General features: G+C 49.5%; 8 protein-coding genes across 8 annotated transcripts; 4 read left to right on the top strand and 4 right to left on the bottom strand.

Moving 5' to 3' along the window:
* Positions 1–370: 370 nt before the first annotated feature.
* On the top strand, positions 371–1558 carry YALI1_F37986g (uncharacterized protein; the record flags this gene model as incomplete). The annotated part of the gene is made up of 1 exon (XM_506049.3): positions 371–1558. One exon carries the CDS (start codon positions 371–373, stop codon positions 1556–1558), a length of 1188 nt encoding a protein of 395 aa, XP_506049.1.
* Positions 1559–1630: 72 nt separating this feature from the next.
* Positions 1631–2710, bottom strand: YALI1_F37963g (90S preribosome/SSU processome component KRR1; the record flags this gene model as incomplete). Its single annotated transcript, XM_506048.3, has 1 exon — positions 1631–2710. One exon carries the CDS (start codon positions 2708–2710, stop codon positions 1631–1633), a length of 1080 nt encoding a protein of 359 aa, XP_506048.1.
* An 819-nt stretch (positions 2711–3529) lies between these two features.
* On the bottom strand, positions 3530–6079 carry YALI1_F37929g (uncharacterized protein; the record flags this gene model as incomplete). The annotated part of the gene is made up of 1 exon (XM_506047.3): positions 3530–6079. One exon carries the CDS (start codon positions 6077–6079, stop codon positions 3530–3532), a length of 2550 nt encoding a protein of 849 aa, XP_506047.1.
* A 1284-nt stretch (positions 6080–7363) lies between these two features.
* YALI1_F37916g (uncharacterized protein) lies at positions 7364–8398 on the top strand (the record flags this gene model as incomplete). The annotated part of the gene is made up of 1 exon (XM_506046.3): positions 7364–8398. One exon carries the CDS (start codon positions 7364–7366, stop codon positions 8396–8398), a length of 1035 nt encoding a protein of 344 aa, XP_506046.3.
* Positions 8399–8519: 121 nt separating this feature from the next.
* On the bottom strand, positions 8520–9812 carry YALI1_F37892g (uncharacterized protein; the record flags this gene model as incomplete). The annotated part of the gene is made up of 1 exon (XM_506045.1): positions 8520–9812. The coding sequence occupies one exon, from the start codon at positions 9810–9812 to the stop codon at positions 8520–8522; it is 1293 nt and encodes a 430-aa protein (XP_506045.1).
* Positions 9813–10045: 233 nt separating this feature from the next.
* YALI1_F37890g (uncharacterized protein) lies at positions 10046–10774 on the top strand (the record flags this gene model as incomplete). Its single annotated transcript, XM_506044.3, has 1 exon — positions 10046–10774. One exon carries the CDS (start codon positions 10046–10048, stop codon positions 10772–10774), a length of 729 nt encoding a protein of 242 aa, XP_506044.1.
* Positions 10775–11259: 485 nt separating this feature from the next.
* On the top strand, positions 11260–12069 carry YALI1_F37878g (uncharacterized protein; the record flags this gene model as incomplete). Its single annotated transcript, XM_506043.1, has 1 exon — positions 11260–12069. One exon carries the CDS (start codon positions 11260–11262, stop codon positions 12067–12069), a length of 810 nt encoding a protein of 269 aa, XP_506043.1.
* Positions 12070–12133: 64 nt separating this feature from the next.
* On the bottom strand, positions 12134–16195 carry YALI1_F37828g (uncharacterized protein; the record flags this gene model as incomplete). The annotated part of the gene is made up of 1 exon (XM_506042.3): positions 12134–16195. One exon carries the CDS (start codon positions 16193–16195, stop codon positions 12134–12136), a length of 4062 nt encoding a protein of 1353 aa, XP_506042.3.
* Between the last annotated feature and the right edge of the window lie 840 nt (positions 16196–17035).

Genomic DNA, 17035 nt, shown 5'->3' with positions numbered 1-17035 from the left:
CTGGGTTCACTCACACGACCCAACGCCACCCCTACTTGTAGTCTTACTACTTGTAGTCAGTAGAAACGGGGGCGTGTTTACCATTAGAATGTACAATAATGGTGCTTATCGAATGGATAAAGGGTTAATATATCGATTTCGATTAGTAATGTATCGAGCTATTGTATGCACATATTCACGCCCTCCACACACCACACACTTCCACATATTAGACTTGCCTGTCCCATGCGTGTTGGGATAATTGGCTTCACAGAACAGCGACACTCACTGATAAACAACCAGTCACACTTCTCCAGCCACCCAGCGACGGCCATACTCGAAAAGTCACTGACACACTCATGTCAAGGAATTGAACATTTCAGCAACCATAATGCAACTAGAACCTGCTCATCTTGTGTACGCCGCATTTTGGACATTTGGGTTGGTCAACAACGTGCTCTATGTGGTTATCTTGACCGCCGCAGTAGACCTGGTGGGACCTCAAACACCCAAGGCCGTGGTGTTACTGGCCGACGTACTCCCATCGTTCTTGATAAAGCTGGCAGCACCATTTTTTATCCACAAAATCCCCTATAACCGCCGAATAACATTGCTGGTTGGCCTGTCAACTGTGGGAATGATGTCTGTGTCACTAGCATCTCCTCTGTTTCTCAAACTCGTGGGAGTGGTGCTGGCTTCTTTCTCTTCCGGTCTGGGCGAGGTCACCTTTCTCCAATTAACCCATTTTTACGATACCAGGGCTCTCAATGGGTGGAGCAGCGGAACTGGAGGTGCAGGGCTAGTGGGTAGCGGGCTGTTCATGCTCTTGACCACGGTACTCGGAGTTTCAGTCAAGACGTCATTGCTTGTCTTTGCATTCTTTCCCCTGGCCTTCTTAGGAGTCTACTTCTATCTCCTTCCTCCTAGAGATTATAACCGTGTACCAGGGGCCTTCCCTGTGCACAGCAATGACCCTGAAACAGGTATTGAAACACAGCCAATCACCTGGGAGTTTGTTGCTTCTGGATACGAAACTACAATGGTCCGTTTGAAGCCGCTGGTTATGCCTTACATGCTGCCTTTGTTTCTGGTCTACTTTTCCGAGTACACCATCAACCAGGGAGTGGCACCCACACTTCTGTTTCCCATGGAAGAGTTGCCCTTTTCTAAGTTCAGAGATGTCTATGTGACCTATGGAACACTATACCAGTTGGGAGTATTTATCTCACGTTCGAGTGCACCATTTGTGAGAATTAGACGAATTATGATCCCCTCAGTGCTCCAGTTTGCCAACCTCGTGTTTTGCATTGCACAGTCTATGTCACCGATATTACCCAACGTCTGGCTGGTGTTCATTCTCATATTCTACGAAGGGCTGCTTGGGGGAGCTGCCTATGTCAACACCTTTCTGCTGATTACCGAACAGGCTGATTTGGCAGAGCGAGAGTTTGCTCTTGGTAGTGTTGGTATGAGTGATTCTGCCGGTATTGTTCTTGCTGGTCTAGTCAGTCTCTGGCTTGAGCCTGGACTGTGTAACTACCAGGTTAATGATGGTCGAGGTTGGTGCACTTTAGAATAGCTCTCTAGCCTAGCTAGTTAATTTATTTTAACCAAGTTATGCATTACAAATCTATTTTACTGAACAAGCAAGCTACTCCACGGATCGCTTCTTCTTCTTCTTCTTTTTCTCTCCCTCATCGTCGCTGTCATCGCTCTTTCGCTTCTTCTCCTTCTTCTCCTTCTTCTCCTTCTTTTCCTTCTTTTCCTTCTTTTCCTTCTTCTCCTTCTTCTTTTCCTTCTTGGCCTTCTCTTCGTCCTCGTCTGGCGCAATGAAGGCCAGCTCTCTCTGGGCCTGCTTCTCTGCACTTCGAGCAGCCTGCTGTTGTCGCTTCTCCTCGTCGGCTCGTCGTCGCTTCTCATCGGCACCCAAGAAGAACTCTCCAGACTCGATCTGCAAATCCACCTTTCGGGGCAGCTGGGCAGGAGGGAAAGCGGTTCGAACCTTGTTCTTGATGGTCTTGGGCTTCTTTCGAGCAACATTTCGCTTCTTGAACTGGGGCAGGAAACGGCTCCAGTCCTCCTCGGCTAGCTCGGGTCGCTTGGCCAGCTCTCGCTTGATCATGAGCTCCTTGATGTGGTAAATGGGGTGGATGTTCATCATACAGTCCTCAATCACTCGTCGCAGAGTCTTCATATGTGTGTAGGGACCCATGACAGAGACGGTGTTACCCTGAACAAGGATATAGCACTGTGTGAGCAGTTCCAGGGCCTTGAGAGTGTTACCGTTGGGTCCAAGAAGACGCTGTCGTCGCTTGACAAATCTCTCCTTGTTGCTGGTGAAGTTACCAATCTTGATAACGTCACATGCAATGCCGTCCTCGAGAATCTTGACTGCCTGGGGGAAAGGCACCGATCGGGCCAGCAGCTTGATGAGATCTCGAGCGTTCATAATGGCGTAAGGATCGTAAGTTTTTCGGGTGGTTTTGACGGTCATGGAACCCTCAACGAGATCCAGAACACATGCAATACCCTTTTGGTCGAGGGCTTTGGTGACATCATCCCAGATTTCCTTTAGGTAGCCTTCTCGGTACTTGGGGAACAGTGTGGCGAAGGAAGACTCCTCGGCAAAGGGCAGACCGGAAGCGTTGTCCTTCTCGGTGAACTCATCCTCGGCCCACTTATCAATGTGGGGCTGATCCCATGGCTTGTCTTTGTTATGAGTAGAGACCATTGTCGGCTGTGTAGTGTGTCGTGAAACTGTCTACCTTGGACGAGATAAATTTGTCGCATGAAAACTCAATTTTTTTTCTATCAGAGTTTGGCGGATTGGAATTAGTAGTTAGGTAATCAATAGCTACTTGGGAAATTAGTTTAGAGGTGGCACACACCAAAATTAAGTTTATGCACGTTGAACCACCTAAAGAGAAATATTTTGAGAGGCGTTGCCATACAACACAACCACAGACATTACACAACCATGGCAAAGACTAACGTGACAAAATCAAAGGCCAGAGCAGGTCCATTTTCCAGACCAACACGTGACAAGACTGGTGGTGTAAAAAAGACAGCCAAAAAGCCGGTGCCTAAACAGAAGAGCCAGAAACACAAGGACTCGGCTCTGCTGGATCTCGTCAACGATCCAGATGCTCTCAAGGATGTCTACTCTGTTAAATCCAAGGAGACACTGAAGAAGGAAAAGAGCGAGGCCCTTCTGAAACAGAAGGAGGAAGAACGAGAGAAGCGGCTCGTCACCAAGAAGGAGCTTGAGAAGCAGATGGACGACCTGGCCAGTTTTGGCCTCTAACAGATGGACCGATATATAGGTCTACGAATATATTTATTGCATTTTTGACAAACGATTTGGTGGCGTACAGTATATCACAGGATAGTGTGCTTTCAGATTATTAGCAGGGCTGGCCACCGCGTGCAGTAGCTAAATACTGTACTGTACTTGAACTAACTGCACATACGGAAGCTACGATAATATACAATTGAGTAGTAAAATAAATATAAATAAATAACTGGCCAGATAATAACGGGTCTCGCGTTTCTAGGCCTTGATAATCATGCCTCGTCTGTCCTTGCCTGCCCTGGAACGAGAAAACCATCCTGTCTTGAGCACCTTCACCAGCTCGTCCATCTTTTGCTGTTGCGCATCAGCACTCAGAATGGAGGCCAAGATGGAGAAACACTGTAAGAGTCTAACGGGAGTGTTGGCTCCCTGAGAAGATAGCTCGAAATTGGAAATGATTCGAGTCAACCGCTCAGAGTGAGGGAGAATGATGTAGTCTCTGAACGCACACAGAGTCATGAGACGAATGTTCAGCTGATCACGGTCCATGAGCAACATACCCCAGAACTTCTCGCTCTCTTCGGGCTTCATGCTCTTTCCGTAACCATCGAACTCCTGCTGAAGAGGCAGAAAGACACCCTCCCAGTAAGGGAGCACGTCTGAGAAGAAGTGACCCCAAACTGTCGTCAGGTGAGCAATAAGCTTGTCATCTGGCACACGGGACATAGTAGAGTCCAGCGTATACATGCCAGATCTCAGCAGGTCCTTGAATTCTTGCAACAAAGACTTGGCTGTGACATGCTCCTGGATCCGCAGATTAGTGTGCATCACCACCAGCTTGTTGAGATCTTCAATGGGGACTCGGATGCCTTCACCTGAAAACAAGGGAAGCACTCGAGAACACAGAAGCGCCCATGCGTCGTCAGCGAGCTGTTCCTTATCCTCCTTGGTCTGGTTGAAATTCTTGAGTTCCAGAGCACTGGAAAAACTCTTGTGTAAAGCACCAGGTGAGGAGCTCTGGAACGAGTATAAGGAACCGCCCTGTTCGTTGATGAGCTTGGAGTTGGACGAAGACGAAGACATGAAGGCAGCCGCAGAATGCACATCCTTCTTGGCTCTCAGCAGAATGGAGTGGGCCTTGTTTTTCGCACTGGGAGAGTCATCCTTAGCTCCGGCTGTCAAGGGATGGTTGTAATCTCCTCTGCCAGACGCCATGGTTGGCGTGATGGGTACGTTGCTGCCGATGCTTGCAATTCGTTCCAGTTCCTTGGAAGGTCTGTTCAGTGGACTTCTTTCTGCTAGTGAAGGACGAGTGCTGGGGAGTTGTGTCTGAATAGTAAGGTCAATGTTGCCTTTGCGCTTGAGTTTGGGCTTTAAACTCTTGGCTGACGATTGTTGTTTTGCTTGTTTGGCAAACAGCTTTGCCTTAAACAGAGCCGACTGTTTAGAGGGCACATTGGGGGCATACGCAGCTGCAGCGGCAGCTGTCGAACTGTCTGTGGAAGTTGTGTTTGTGGTAGAGAGTCCAACGTCATTGTTGTTTCCCATACCACCAACCACAGAGCTCATGTCGGATTTCACAGACGCGCTGCTACTCATAGCTGCGCTTGAGCTGGCAACGTTGTTAGACCCAGTGGAACCAGTAGCCACGTTTTTGGGGCTAGAGCTGGGCGAACGTTTTCCAGAAATCTTCTTACCCAGCTTTGAATTTTTGAGGCCATTGTGGCCATGTAAGTGGATTCCAAAAGGGTTATTTGAGTGGCCAAATGACCGCGTCTTCTTGGGACTGGTATCTGGAGGGTTGTCGTTTTGGGAAATCGGCCGTTGAGTCGACTGGATGGGAATAGATGATACCCTTCTGAGAGCAGTAGCAGCCGCAGTGGCAGCAGTAGCCCCATCGAGCGTGCTCATAGATTGTTGGACCGTATTAGTGCTGCTATTCGACGAATAGGAGCCAATGCCAGGGTTCCCACCGTATCCTTGTGATTGGCCTAGACCTGGGTTCGAGTGTGTCGGAGTAACTGGACTGTTTCCACTGACATTGCTTAGATTGATTGTCGAATAGTTGGACCCGATGAGAGTCGAATTCGAGTCGCTCTGGCCGTAGAAAGATGCAGAGGGAGATGATGGCACAGAGGATGTCGTCGTAGCACTGTTGGCAGCAAATGGGGCGTTCGGACGGACCAGGTTTCCTGCAGATGCCGATCTGGTAGCCTGATTCTGAACGGGTGGTGGCTGCTGAAGTGGCTGTTGTTGATGCTGTGATGCGTAGTGGTGTTGCTGATGGCCGATGTTGACGAAATCCTCTCCTCGAAGTTGTGGGCTAGGCCCCAGACTTTGGGTTCCATTTTGGTGCTGATAAGGCGCTGCAGGAGGGTTGTATTGTGGCTGCTGCGGGGGCTGCTGTGGCTGTTGATGCTGAGTTTGGGGACTGTTATATCCCGGGTAGCTGCTCAGGATCGGTCCAAACGGGTTGTTGTTCGTCGTCGTGTTGTTGTTGGTGCTAGGTAGCGGCGGAGGGGGTACATTCGGAGGCATGCTAGTGTGTTGCTGAGGAGCTGGATTCGAGTTCATGTTAGCGGAGCCATTGTTATTTGTCGGCTTGGACTGTCCGGGAACGAAACCAGGCAGCAGCTCGGGGACAAATGGACCTCCGGAAAATCCCCGCAAAGCGTGGGGGGAATGGCTGGAGCTTGAGGAGTCGGAGGAACTTCTGTGGTGGCTGAAGCGTCGTCCACGAGCCTGAGGCGCACGAGAAGTAAACCCAGCAAAGTCCGGCTGGTCCTCTTCGGGTATACTGTCAATCATGACGTATGTCGGGTGCGGATGTTGGGTGCCGACTAAAGTATGTGGAGATGGTCCTGTATGGAGGCCTGTATGGAGGTTTGGAATATGCAGGAGGACGGTTTAGGTTGGCTTGATTGGGAATCTACCCTAATCAGTGGAGTGTACAAGAAGGGACAGGGAATGGATGGAAGGAGTAGGACAAGGGGGTTTTGACGTTTCAATGAAAAATAACGAGGAATTAAGTAATCCAGAGTCTTTGTTTGTTTGTTTTATTTTTTTCGGCTGACTAAAGGACACCTATTATGATGTGGGGCTGTGTTTCGTCAAGTGTATTTATATCCTGTGACCAGAACCTTGGGCTTGAAGCTGGGCGATAGATCAACTTTATAAGGCGGATGCCTTTCTCTACTTGTAGTACTGTACGTACAGTAATTAGTCTATCTCCTTTTTTGCAAGGAGTGCATTATCTTTTTAATGGAGAATATTATCACCATCTTTACGACATCATTGTCAAGACCAATACCTGAGTACGACCAACATGCTGGGTACAGTGCTTACTTACACTGGGAAGACCAGTATACTGCGTAAGACCCCGAGACTGACATGCCGATAGTGATAAAATGTAGCTAAGAGAACATTTGTGAGCATGACAAAAGTACAGTGACGGTGCAAAATCCCTTTGTACTGAGGGTAAAGCTCAAACGTTTTACCAAGGAGCAGAAGGTGATTCTCCTGCATTTTTTTCATAATACATTAAACTCTTTGCTTGAAGTACTGTAGGGATCATCTAGTTAAACCCAACTAAGAGATTTGGCGGATAACTTAACTGTCCCAACTACTGTACTGCGTTTCTCCCACTGGTACAGTAAGCTCGTGAGTATTATCTCTGTCCGTTTCTTAGGGAGACAACGCTTCATTGAAGAGACACATGCTAGTGAATGTACCACACAGAAAGTCATTGACCTCGACAAGTATATTGAAATCTTTATTTCTTCACATGTGGCAGTCACCCTACTCTCATACTGTGTTCCAATTGCACCCCCAACCACACTGGTTCATCTCATAGATGTCTGGGGAAGCATAAATCATGCACAGCTTCTCCATGGAATGCCATAGAAGCGCGCAAAACGAAATTGTGGAATCTGCCGAACACGTAATGTTGTAATCCAGTAACCACTTGGTCAATTCATCAAATTATATGGGTGCTACGACTGACACAGTCTGTATCCACCGTATGATCACTCATTGGGACTCGGCCCACCTCGGCACATGACTTGAACTTAGTTCTGTGCGTAGTACCGGTGCATGGTCCAGTGCTCTACACTCTCACATTCACGCAACGCCACAAATATGTTCAGACGACCCTCACTGCCTACCCACTTCCCTGAGCTGCTTACCAAGACTTTCGAGGCCGCTGTAAAGTCCGGCGATCTCATCTACACAGAGAGTACACAGGAATCTGCTACTGATAACGGAGTTGATGTGCGATACACATTTGCTCCTGCCCTGGCCAAAAAGCCCACTAAGGACGACAACAATGGCGACGAGAAGACTGAGAAACCCAAGTTCAACCCCTTTGAGAAGCCCGACCCCAAGCTCATGCTCGTACCCGACTTTGGAGACTACTCTCTGGTTCTGAACAAGTTTGCCATTGTTCCGAACCATTTCATGTGCATCTCCAAGAAGGTGATCCCCCAGACTGCTCCCCTGACCCCGAATGATCTGGAGTACTCTTACGCCGCTTTGCAGGCAGCCCAATCGGATGGTGCCAAGTACATTGGCTTCTTCAACTGCGGACCCAATTCTGGAGCCTCTGTGGATCACAAGCATATTCAGTTCATTGAGCTGCCGAAGGACTTCACTCCTTTCCCCGAGTCGGTAATCAAAGCAAAGGGACGAGACTACAAGCCCGGTCAGCAGCCTTTGTCGTCCGAAAAGGTGCCCTTTGCACACTTCATTGTGCCTTGGGAGGCAGAGTGGGCTGAGGAAGATGCTAAGGCCGATAACGACACTGAGGTGGCCATTGAGGACCCCGTTGCCGAGGAGCTGGGATTCAAATTCAGCACTGTGTTGTCCCGAGTTCTGACCGAGCTCAGAGTCAATGATGCTCCCAGCATCTCATACAATGTTGTCTTCACCGACAAATGGGTCATGGCTGTGCCTCGAAGCAAGGAGTCATACAAGGACATCAGCGTGAATGCTACTGGAACCGTAGGTCTATTGCTGGCCAAGTCTCAGGAGCAGCTGGACATCTTCAAAGAGGAAACCCCTCTCAAGGTGCTTACTGAGCTGGGATTCGTGAAGCCTGAGGAGGAGGAGCATCCTGAGTACGACTACTAGTTTTGAATAGATCACAAAAGAAAAAGGCTTTAAGCAGCCACTGGATAGATACTTACGGTTGCCATCAGTCAACATGTCAAATTTAATTCTATTTACAATGAACTGTCGATGTAGGCAACGACTAAACCTCAATGTCATCAATAGACTGGAGGAAGGACTTTTCCATCTGTCTGAGACGTTCGGCCATGGGGTGACTGCTTTTAGCCTCAACATCGAGCTGGGGAATAAACACCTCTCTCACCAGATGGCCGACGTAGTCTCCGATGTCCTCTTTCATGCTGCTGGTCTGGGTGATGTATTCGTTAAGATCATCTCCCAGAATCTGTTTGAGCTGTGCGCGAACAGTCTTGGTTCGAACGAGAGGTTTTCCCTTGAACTCAGCAGCTGCAGTAGTCTCGTCGATCTTGAGATCTTCCACGGGCAGGGTAAGCATCCACAACCAGTCACAGTCGACCTTGGCAATGATGTCTTCGCCGTCATTCAGAGCCTCCAGTTTGATGAGTCTAGATCGAGCTCCGTAGCTATGGAACTTGAGAATCATGCTCTTGAGCTCGGCGTCGCAGTCGGGGTTCTTGATGAGATACTCGGGATCAATCTCATCCATAGACAGCATGAGAGGAGTCTCAAGGGTAATGCTCTTGGTGACCCCGTGAGCAGCATCAATGAAGCCATAGCAGAAAAGGAACTCTGCGGCACTCTTATCAGGTCCGTAGTTGATAAAGACCTCATCGCCAGCCTTAATTAGCACATCTTCATTGACAATTAAAACCACCTCTCCACTGTCTACTTCAAATCGGCAATTTGCCTTGGGTGAGTGGTTGACGTAATCAAGAACAGGGACCATGGTCAGAGCCAGCGTTTCAGATCCAGGAGACTCAGGAATTTCCAGGCTTCGAGACACAACCCATTGCTCGGATAAATAGAACTGTTGCTCTGAAACTAGTTTCTCTCCTCCTTTCTTGCCGACAATTGCCAAATATTTTGCCTGCACATGCATTTTCTTGTGAACACACGCCATGAGGAGAGAGGTTCCCTTGAGACTATCAAAGATCTCAGTCTCGGGCCAAGACCAGGGCTGGTCCATCTCCGTACTTTTGGGCAGAGAAGACACATAATCGCTCATACCAGATGAGCTCTGAGAAGCCAGCAGGGCCATGAACAGCACAATGACATCTTTCTCAGATTTTAGCCATTCCAATGACGCTTTCATAAACTCCAAATGCTCTCCGGTGAGGTATTTGTTCTCCTCGGTCCAGGCGGATACATGTTCGGCGTTAATGAGCAGATCATTGGGGACTCTCAGAACAATACCGGAGACATTGTCTTTGGTGAATCTGAGCCCTTTGCCCTTTCCAGGAGACTCAAAAATCTCTGTGTTTGTGAGCGTCACTTTTCCTTCCTTAATCCAGTTCATTGCGTGTAGTGGTAGAGTGGTTTAGTTGAGAGATCTCGTATGTCTCGGGATGGGCTCACTTTCCATATCGTGCATTAGGTTCTGATAATGGTCCTTTAAGTCTAGGTTATGGGACACGAAATTGGGACATGGCAAAAGGGAAAACCCGTACCCTAGTTAAAGATTTGAAATTTTGATTTGACCCTTTGCATTACCGAAATAGTACAACTTCACGACACAACGTATTGAAAAAGATGGCCAGCTGGGACGACGAAGACTTTGAGGTGCCTGCCGCTGCCACCCCCGCAGTCCCCGCCAACTGGGATGACGACGAAGAGGAGGACGTCATGGACTCCTGGGATGCTGAGGAGCCCACCAAGGCACCCGGACCCAAGACCACCGTGGCTGCCCCCAAGAAGGCCCAGCGACAGCAGATCGCCAAGATCGAGCGAGAGATGGCTGCCATGAAGCTCAAGCCTGAGGATGCTTCCACCAAGCGAGACCGACAGCGACAGGCCGAGCTCGACTCCGACATGATGAACGCTTCTGAGCTGTTTGGTGGCACTGGAGGTATTGCTGACAGCGCTGCAAAGGCTGAGGCCGCTCCTGCTCCCGCTGCCCCTGCCGCTCCCATGAAGTTGTCGGATCTGGCAATCTTCCACCCCAAGGAGAAGAAGGACTTCACCAACCTCAAGGAGACTCTGGCCCCCATCCTCACAGACCTTAACAAGACCAGCCCACTGGCCTACCCCGACTTTGCCATCACCTTCACCAAGGCTCTGGCTGAGCCCCTCAAGGTCGAGCAGCTCCGAAAGCTCATCTCTACCCTGAACGCTTACCAGAATGAGAAGATTCGAGAGGAGAAGGCTGCTCGAGGTAAGAAGAAGAAGCCCGGTCTTGCTGCTGCCTCCGCCAAGATCAATGACGATAAGGATACTTCTACCTTCAACGACAACTTCGATGATTTTGACGATTTCATGTAAGTGGACTCGGAATGCGGATTTGTGCCACTGGGGTGGCTGCGGTATGCTTTTGACCTGATTGCTACATTTGGCAAAGGGTCTCTAACGCATATGCAGACGGACCTTTGTTAGAGGTGGTGTAATGTAATGTTTGATGACCTGCCATGCCATGGTACTTCAGACGTCATGTAGTTAATATTATGTAGTCTGGTGCGAACAAGATGGAAATATGGCCTGTAGACTTGTACTGTACGAACGGGCCTACAGCTCGTTGGTATGAGCAGGAACACTTTTCAAGAATATGACGGGTCGCCCGGATAGTAACAATGAAGTTGCATTGGCGACACAATATATATCGCTTTTCCCTCATTCTGGTTGCTTCATCTTCCTATAGCTACTGTACCACCAGTACGAGTGTCCTCCTCTTGCACACTTAACACCCCAGATACACTTCATGCAGTGCAGAACACGCCAAAACTCTCCTACAGTCTCACACATCAGACAACATGATCTGTATAGAATGTACAGAACCGGTGTCATCATTATACACGGAGTACTCAACCGATAACATTCGACTCACTGCATGCTCCAAATGTAACAAATTCGCCGACAAATACATTGAACACGACGGAGTGCTCATCTTCATCGACCTGCTGCTGCTCAAGAAACAGGCCTACCGACACCTGGTCTTCAACGTGCTCACACCTGACACAAGCCCAAGCACAACCAACGACAACCTTCACCCTCGAGTACGACGGCTGTTTCTGCTCATCACCCTTTTTGAAGTGTACCTGACGTGGGCACAGGTGGAGAAGGGACCACAAACGCCATTAACGCGTTACCTCCTGGGACTGCCCATTATCACACAATATAACTACTTTCTCATCATCTGTCTGACTGAGGCAGTCACATGGCACATCTCGGTACGTGTCATGGCAAGGATTCTGTTGGGCTGGAAACGCCCAAATGCATTGTCTACAGCACTACTCATTTCATCAGCAACAAAACTACTGCCGATTCTCATGATCATCTGGGACTACGATGTGCCCCTTGCTGCTGCTCTGGTAGGCTGGGCTGTCAATTTCAACGTCGTTGAAGCCCTCACTATCGTATTGAGCTGTTCATACTTCAAGGCTATTCTAATAACAGCCATGTCAAGTATAGCAAAGGGAGCTGTTTCGAGGTTCATTTTTATGCCCATTCTACTAAACGACTGTGACGTCGAGTTCCCAAGTCTGGACGTTAGCGCCATCGGCCAACCCACACTCTTTGCTCAAGTCTTTCAACTTATCAAGACCTACGCCGAGCGTGTTTAATTTATAGATAAAACTACGTATACGCATCACAGTATCACAAATAAATAATATGTATCACTTAAATCTAAGCAGCAGCAGCTTCGGCGGCAGCTTCGGCAACTGTGTTCGGGTTGGGTCGCATGTTGAACAAAAACAGCAACTCCTCTCGAGAAAGACGTGCCATCTGTCTCTGGCCAGATGGGTCAAGAGCTGACTCGATCATCTCCCGCTTTCGCTTCTGAAGTTCCAAAATACGGTCCTCTACCGTCTGCTCAATCACAATCTTGTGCACAGTGACATCTCGCTGCTGGCCAATACGGTGAGCTCGGTCCATGGCCTGTTCCTCGACGTAGGGATTCCAGAAGGGGTCCATAATGATCACATGGTTGGCTGCTGTCAGCGTCAAACCGACATTACCCGCCTTCAGCGAAATGAGTAGAACCGAGATACTGGGATCTTCTCGGAAAGCTGTCACAGCCCGTGATCGCTCATCAGCATGCATACTACCCTCGTACCGAAGGTATTCGAAGCCAGCATTGTCAAGCTCATCGCCAATCAGATTCATGAAAGAGACAAACTGGGAGAAAATGATGGTCTTCTCTCCAGGGTTCTCCTCCTTGATTTTCTCCAGCAGCTCAACACATCGCAGAGCCTTAGCTGAAGGAGGCAGCTTCTCATCCTCCTCCTCAATCTTCTGCTTCTCTGCCTCTCGATGCTTCTTCTGACGGGCCTGCTCAGACTGAATCTCCCGAGTCACCTCACGAGGGGACTTCTTCTCGAGATGCATTTTCTGGAACACCCGAAGAGGCACCATCGTGCTCTGGCTGATGGGTTCTCGGCAAGTCATACACAGAGGAGTGACAACAGAAGAGAAGTAGGAGACACTGCACTCGTGGCAAATGGAGTGGCCACAAGTGGAGAAGAGACGGACCTGAGACTGAGGAACAGTGTCTGTACATATGGGACATTCGAATCCTTCAGCAAGGCGCTTCTCCTCACGAGCAATTTGAGCGTCGTCGTACGCATCTCCAGGTGTCTCGCTCTCATCACAGGTCTCAAGAGGAAAGCCGAACTTTCGCTCTCGAAGACGCTTTAGACGGTCCACACGCTGGTTACGAGCCTTGCCCTTGCCTTTGCGATCACGAGGATCCTCTTCCTCACTGCAAGTGGCATCGTCGGAGTCAAGCCACTCTCCCTCACCATCCGAGTCCTCGGCAGCATTGCCAATCTTCACGGCTCGAGATCGGGTCGCTCGTCGTGAACCAACGGGAGAATCGTCCTTGTCGTCGTCGGATTCCACAGCATTGTTGTAAGTTCGTCGTCGAGGTGCCTGGATCGAAGGCTCAGGCGTTTCGAGACTGACATCAGGTTCAACGTCCTCACCCTTCACAGAAGTAACAGTTCCGTTGGTAATAGGAAACTCTTCCTTGTAGTTTATACCACCGTTGGAAGCAGTGTCAGCCTCAGAACCGCCATTGGGAATCACGGGAACAGCCTCAGCCTTGACAGCATCTCGTCCGTTGATAGACGAAGCAGCAGAGGTATCAGGGCTGGGCTCGTCAATGATGTCAAGAGAAGACAAGTCGCTATCATCGTTGACAACAAACTTGGACATGTCCCTTTCCTCCTGTTTGGCCTTGACATCCTTGACAGTGTCGTTGACAACACCAAACATGGTGTTCAACTCGTCTTCAACCATAGGATCAACCTTCTCGGCTTTGGCAGATGTTCGAGTGACACCAGGTATGATCTCCTCAATCTTGGCACCTGCAGTCCCTTCCTCGTCGTCCCCCTCAGTCTGCCGTCGAAGATCATCAGCGTCCTGCATCTGCTTGAACAGCGTAGCCACTCGAAGAACAGTGTTGGGGGCAAAAGCCTTGCAGCCTTCAATGACAAACGACAGCTCGTCTCGAGTGAGCTCCTGCTGTTCTGCTCCATCCTCAGCAGCTCGAACAAGTTGGTAATGACAACATGCTTGCCGGAGACGCAGCAGCAGAACAAGAACGTTCTGATAGTGTTTGCCAATACCACCCTGTCGCATGAGCTTGGAAACTCGTCGCTGGGCACCAGTCTCGAGATCTTGGTAGAACTTCCGTTCATCCTCCGAGAAGTCAATAGCATCAGTCTCGACGGTCTTAGGAGGCAGATTGAGAATGGGCGCTCCGTTAATCTTCGAGTCCTTGCCTCGACGAAGCATGATCATCGCAAGTAGCGACTGTAGACGCTTCATACTATCATCTCGCACTGCTTTACCAGAGATCGCCGCCTTCTTGATACCAGAGGCAATGTGGTGGTTGAAGCTCTTCTCCTTGTCGTAGGGCTTAATCCGCAGAAACTTGACCAACGATTGCAAATCTTCGACTGTATTTTGCATAGGAGTACCGGTCAGGCACCACCGATACACCGCGTCTAACTTGTAACAGGCCTTGGCGCTGGCAGTGTTTCGGTTTTTGATAGAGTGCGCTTCGTCGATGATAATGCGATAGAAGTAAGCGTCACCCTCATAGAAGGGAGAAGACACCGATTGGAACTCTTCGGGTCTCATGGCACGTCTGTGACGATGCATTCTGCCATCAGGGCCCCGGATGTTTTCAGTCACTTTCAGGCCGGAACTGAAGAACATCTTCTTGTGCTCGGTGACCAGCGTCTGGAAAGACACCAGCACAACATCGAACTCGGATAGCTTCTCCCAGGTGTTGTACTGCTTCTTTGTGGATGGACCATGGTACAGCAGTGTTCGGGGCCGATGATCAGGTTTCATGTGAGTGTCGAACTCGTTACTCCACATGTGCAATAGACCGACAGGAGCAATAATCAGAGTACATTTTGCATGTCTAGGTACATGGTCATGCTCCTCAGGATCCTCTGTGGGCTTGTTGGCCCAGAGGGCGATGGCCTGCACCGTCTTACCTAGTCCCATACCATCACCCAATAGTCCTCCTCGCTTCTGCTGATTCTTCTCGGCGTCCAGCATCCACTTGACTCCCAGACTCTGATGAGGAAGCAGCTTGGAGTGCATTGTCTCGGGAGTCATGTTCTCCACATCGTCAAATGCACTGTCGTTGACATCGGTGCCCAGACCAGATGTGGCAGACTCGAGGAGGTTACGGATACTTTCTGCTTCATCGGCATCCATGCCTGCGCTGGCACTGTATGCTTCCTCGTCATCCGAATCAAGTTCGATGGCACCTCGACTAAACAGAGAAGGTGCAGTACGAGGCCCGTTGGGGAACCCTCCAACCAACTCGATACCGTCGTTGACCATGTCCACATCAAAATGGGCACGAGGACGGTGGCTGGATGGGTTTCGCTGGTAGGGAAGCACATGTGCAGGCTGGGGCTGCTGCATCCGTTGCTGCTGGTTCTGGTTATGTTGGTTGACAGTAATGCCGCTGGCTTGGAGAAGAATCTGCATGACATGCTGAACATATTTGTCTGGCTCTGCAAAGAATTGAAGCATAAGCAGCGTTCTCTCACGCAGCGCTTGCGATCGAGCGCCCTTCTCGCTCCACAGCAGACGCGCGTTTTGATCTGCTTTCTGGGCCATGGCGATTCTAGTGTCGTGATCGATGTCAAAGTTTCTGTTGATAGCACGCAGACGTTCTTGGGCTTCCCTGGACTTTTGTTCGGCAATGGCAAGTCGATCCTTCAGAGTCTGACGCGCCTTGATGGCTGAAAGGCCCACCGATCGCTCCCTTACTCCAACCTGTTGGTTTGCGTAGAACTGGGCTTCTGCCTGTCTATAGAGCTCTTCCAGCTTGGCGTTCTTACTGCTCATAGTAACCCCCGTTGTCTGTGAGAGCTGTGTTGGCGCAGGAGTAGTCTCCACGATGTCATCGTCTCCAGAATCAGAGCTGAGAGTAATTTCCTCAGCCACTTTGTGTCGTTTGGGGTCGTTTTGAGAACTCGAAGCCTGGGGGAACGCGCCAGGAATGCTTGAGGCTGAGAAGCTGGTGTTGGTTCCCATGGTTTTGAGAGAGTCTCTGTAGGCATTCAGGCCATTGTCTGGCTTGGCCTGAACTGGCACAGGTGAGGCCTGTTCGAAGGGACGCTTGAGGCCGCCTCCAGACGAAAGGTTTTGGAGGTGCTTGTTGAAAGACTCTCCGTCAGACTCCTCATCGCTGGACAACAAACTGATAGCTTCCATGTTGGTGGGCTGGTGAGCTGTGGTGCTGGTGTTGGCAAGCGTGGTTTTTGTGTTCGAGTATATAGATGGTGGAGTGCGCGTTAGAGTTCCAGCGTGCAGTGCTCAGCTGTGGCTTTTGGGGGGGGTGGTAATGCTAAGTGGCGAGTAGTTGGTTTTTTGTGTTCGAAATTTGTTCTGGCCTGGAGCCCGGTGGCAATAAATCTCGAAAGGAAACAAAAAACTCCGCGTTGGTCAGCTGATTCTCCGAGTTTACTGTGGGAATGAGATGTCTGGGTTATAGTTCAACACTTTGGACCGTCACATGACCTATCGGGGGAAGTATAATTTAGAGATGGTAGTGATGGAAAAGGGTGGAACGTGAGCCAAAGAACGGGTTAGAGCGGGATATGGTGTTTAATAAGCTGTTCGGGGTGTTTATGCGATGCTTGGATGTCTGGATTCAGATCTGGGCTCTTCTGGGCCGCTACTAGGACGCATCATTTATTTCCGAAAGTGTCATTTAGGAAAATCAATTAACGACGCTCAAAAAGATAGATTAGACTCGCGTTGCTATTATCGTATGTACAGTACATATTGTACTTGTGCTCGTACTCCAGAGGTGCTGTACTACCAGTACAGTAGACTGGTTTATAGTATCGCCTACATACTGTAGGCTGTATGGCGTCTGTGAAATGTCTTGATAGCGTGTAATTAGCACTCGTCGTAGATTTTTTATCAGAGTTGGGATTGATTCTGTGGGACGATGAACCTGGAATCTCATCTTACAGTGCATCATAATTAGTTGCACAACTATCTGTACGCGTAATTGTGAGAGACTTACGGGTTCAGTATTTGTACTGT

The sequence above is a fragment of the Yarrowia lipolytica genome, chromosome 1F (assembly GCF_001761485.1).
Source record: "Yarrowia lipolytica chromosome 1F, complete sequence".
Classification (NCBI taxonomy): Eukaryota; Fungi; Ascomycota; class Dipodascomycetes; order Dipodascales; genus Yarrowia; species Yarrowia lipolytica.
Note: the sequence above shows the minus strand (reverse complement) of the source record. Positions and strands in the feature narration are given on the sequence as shown.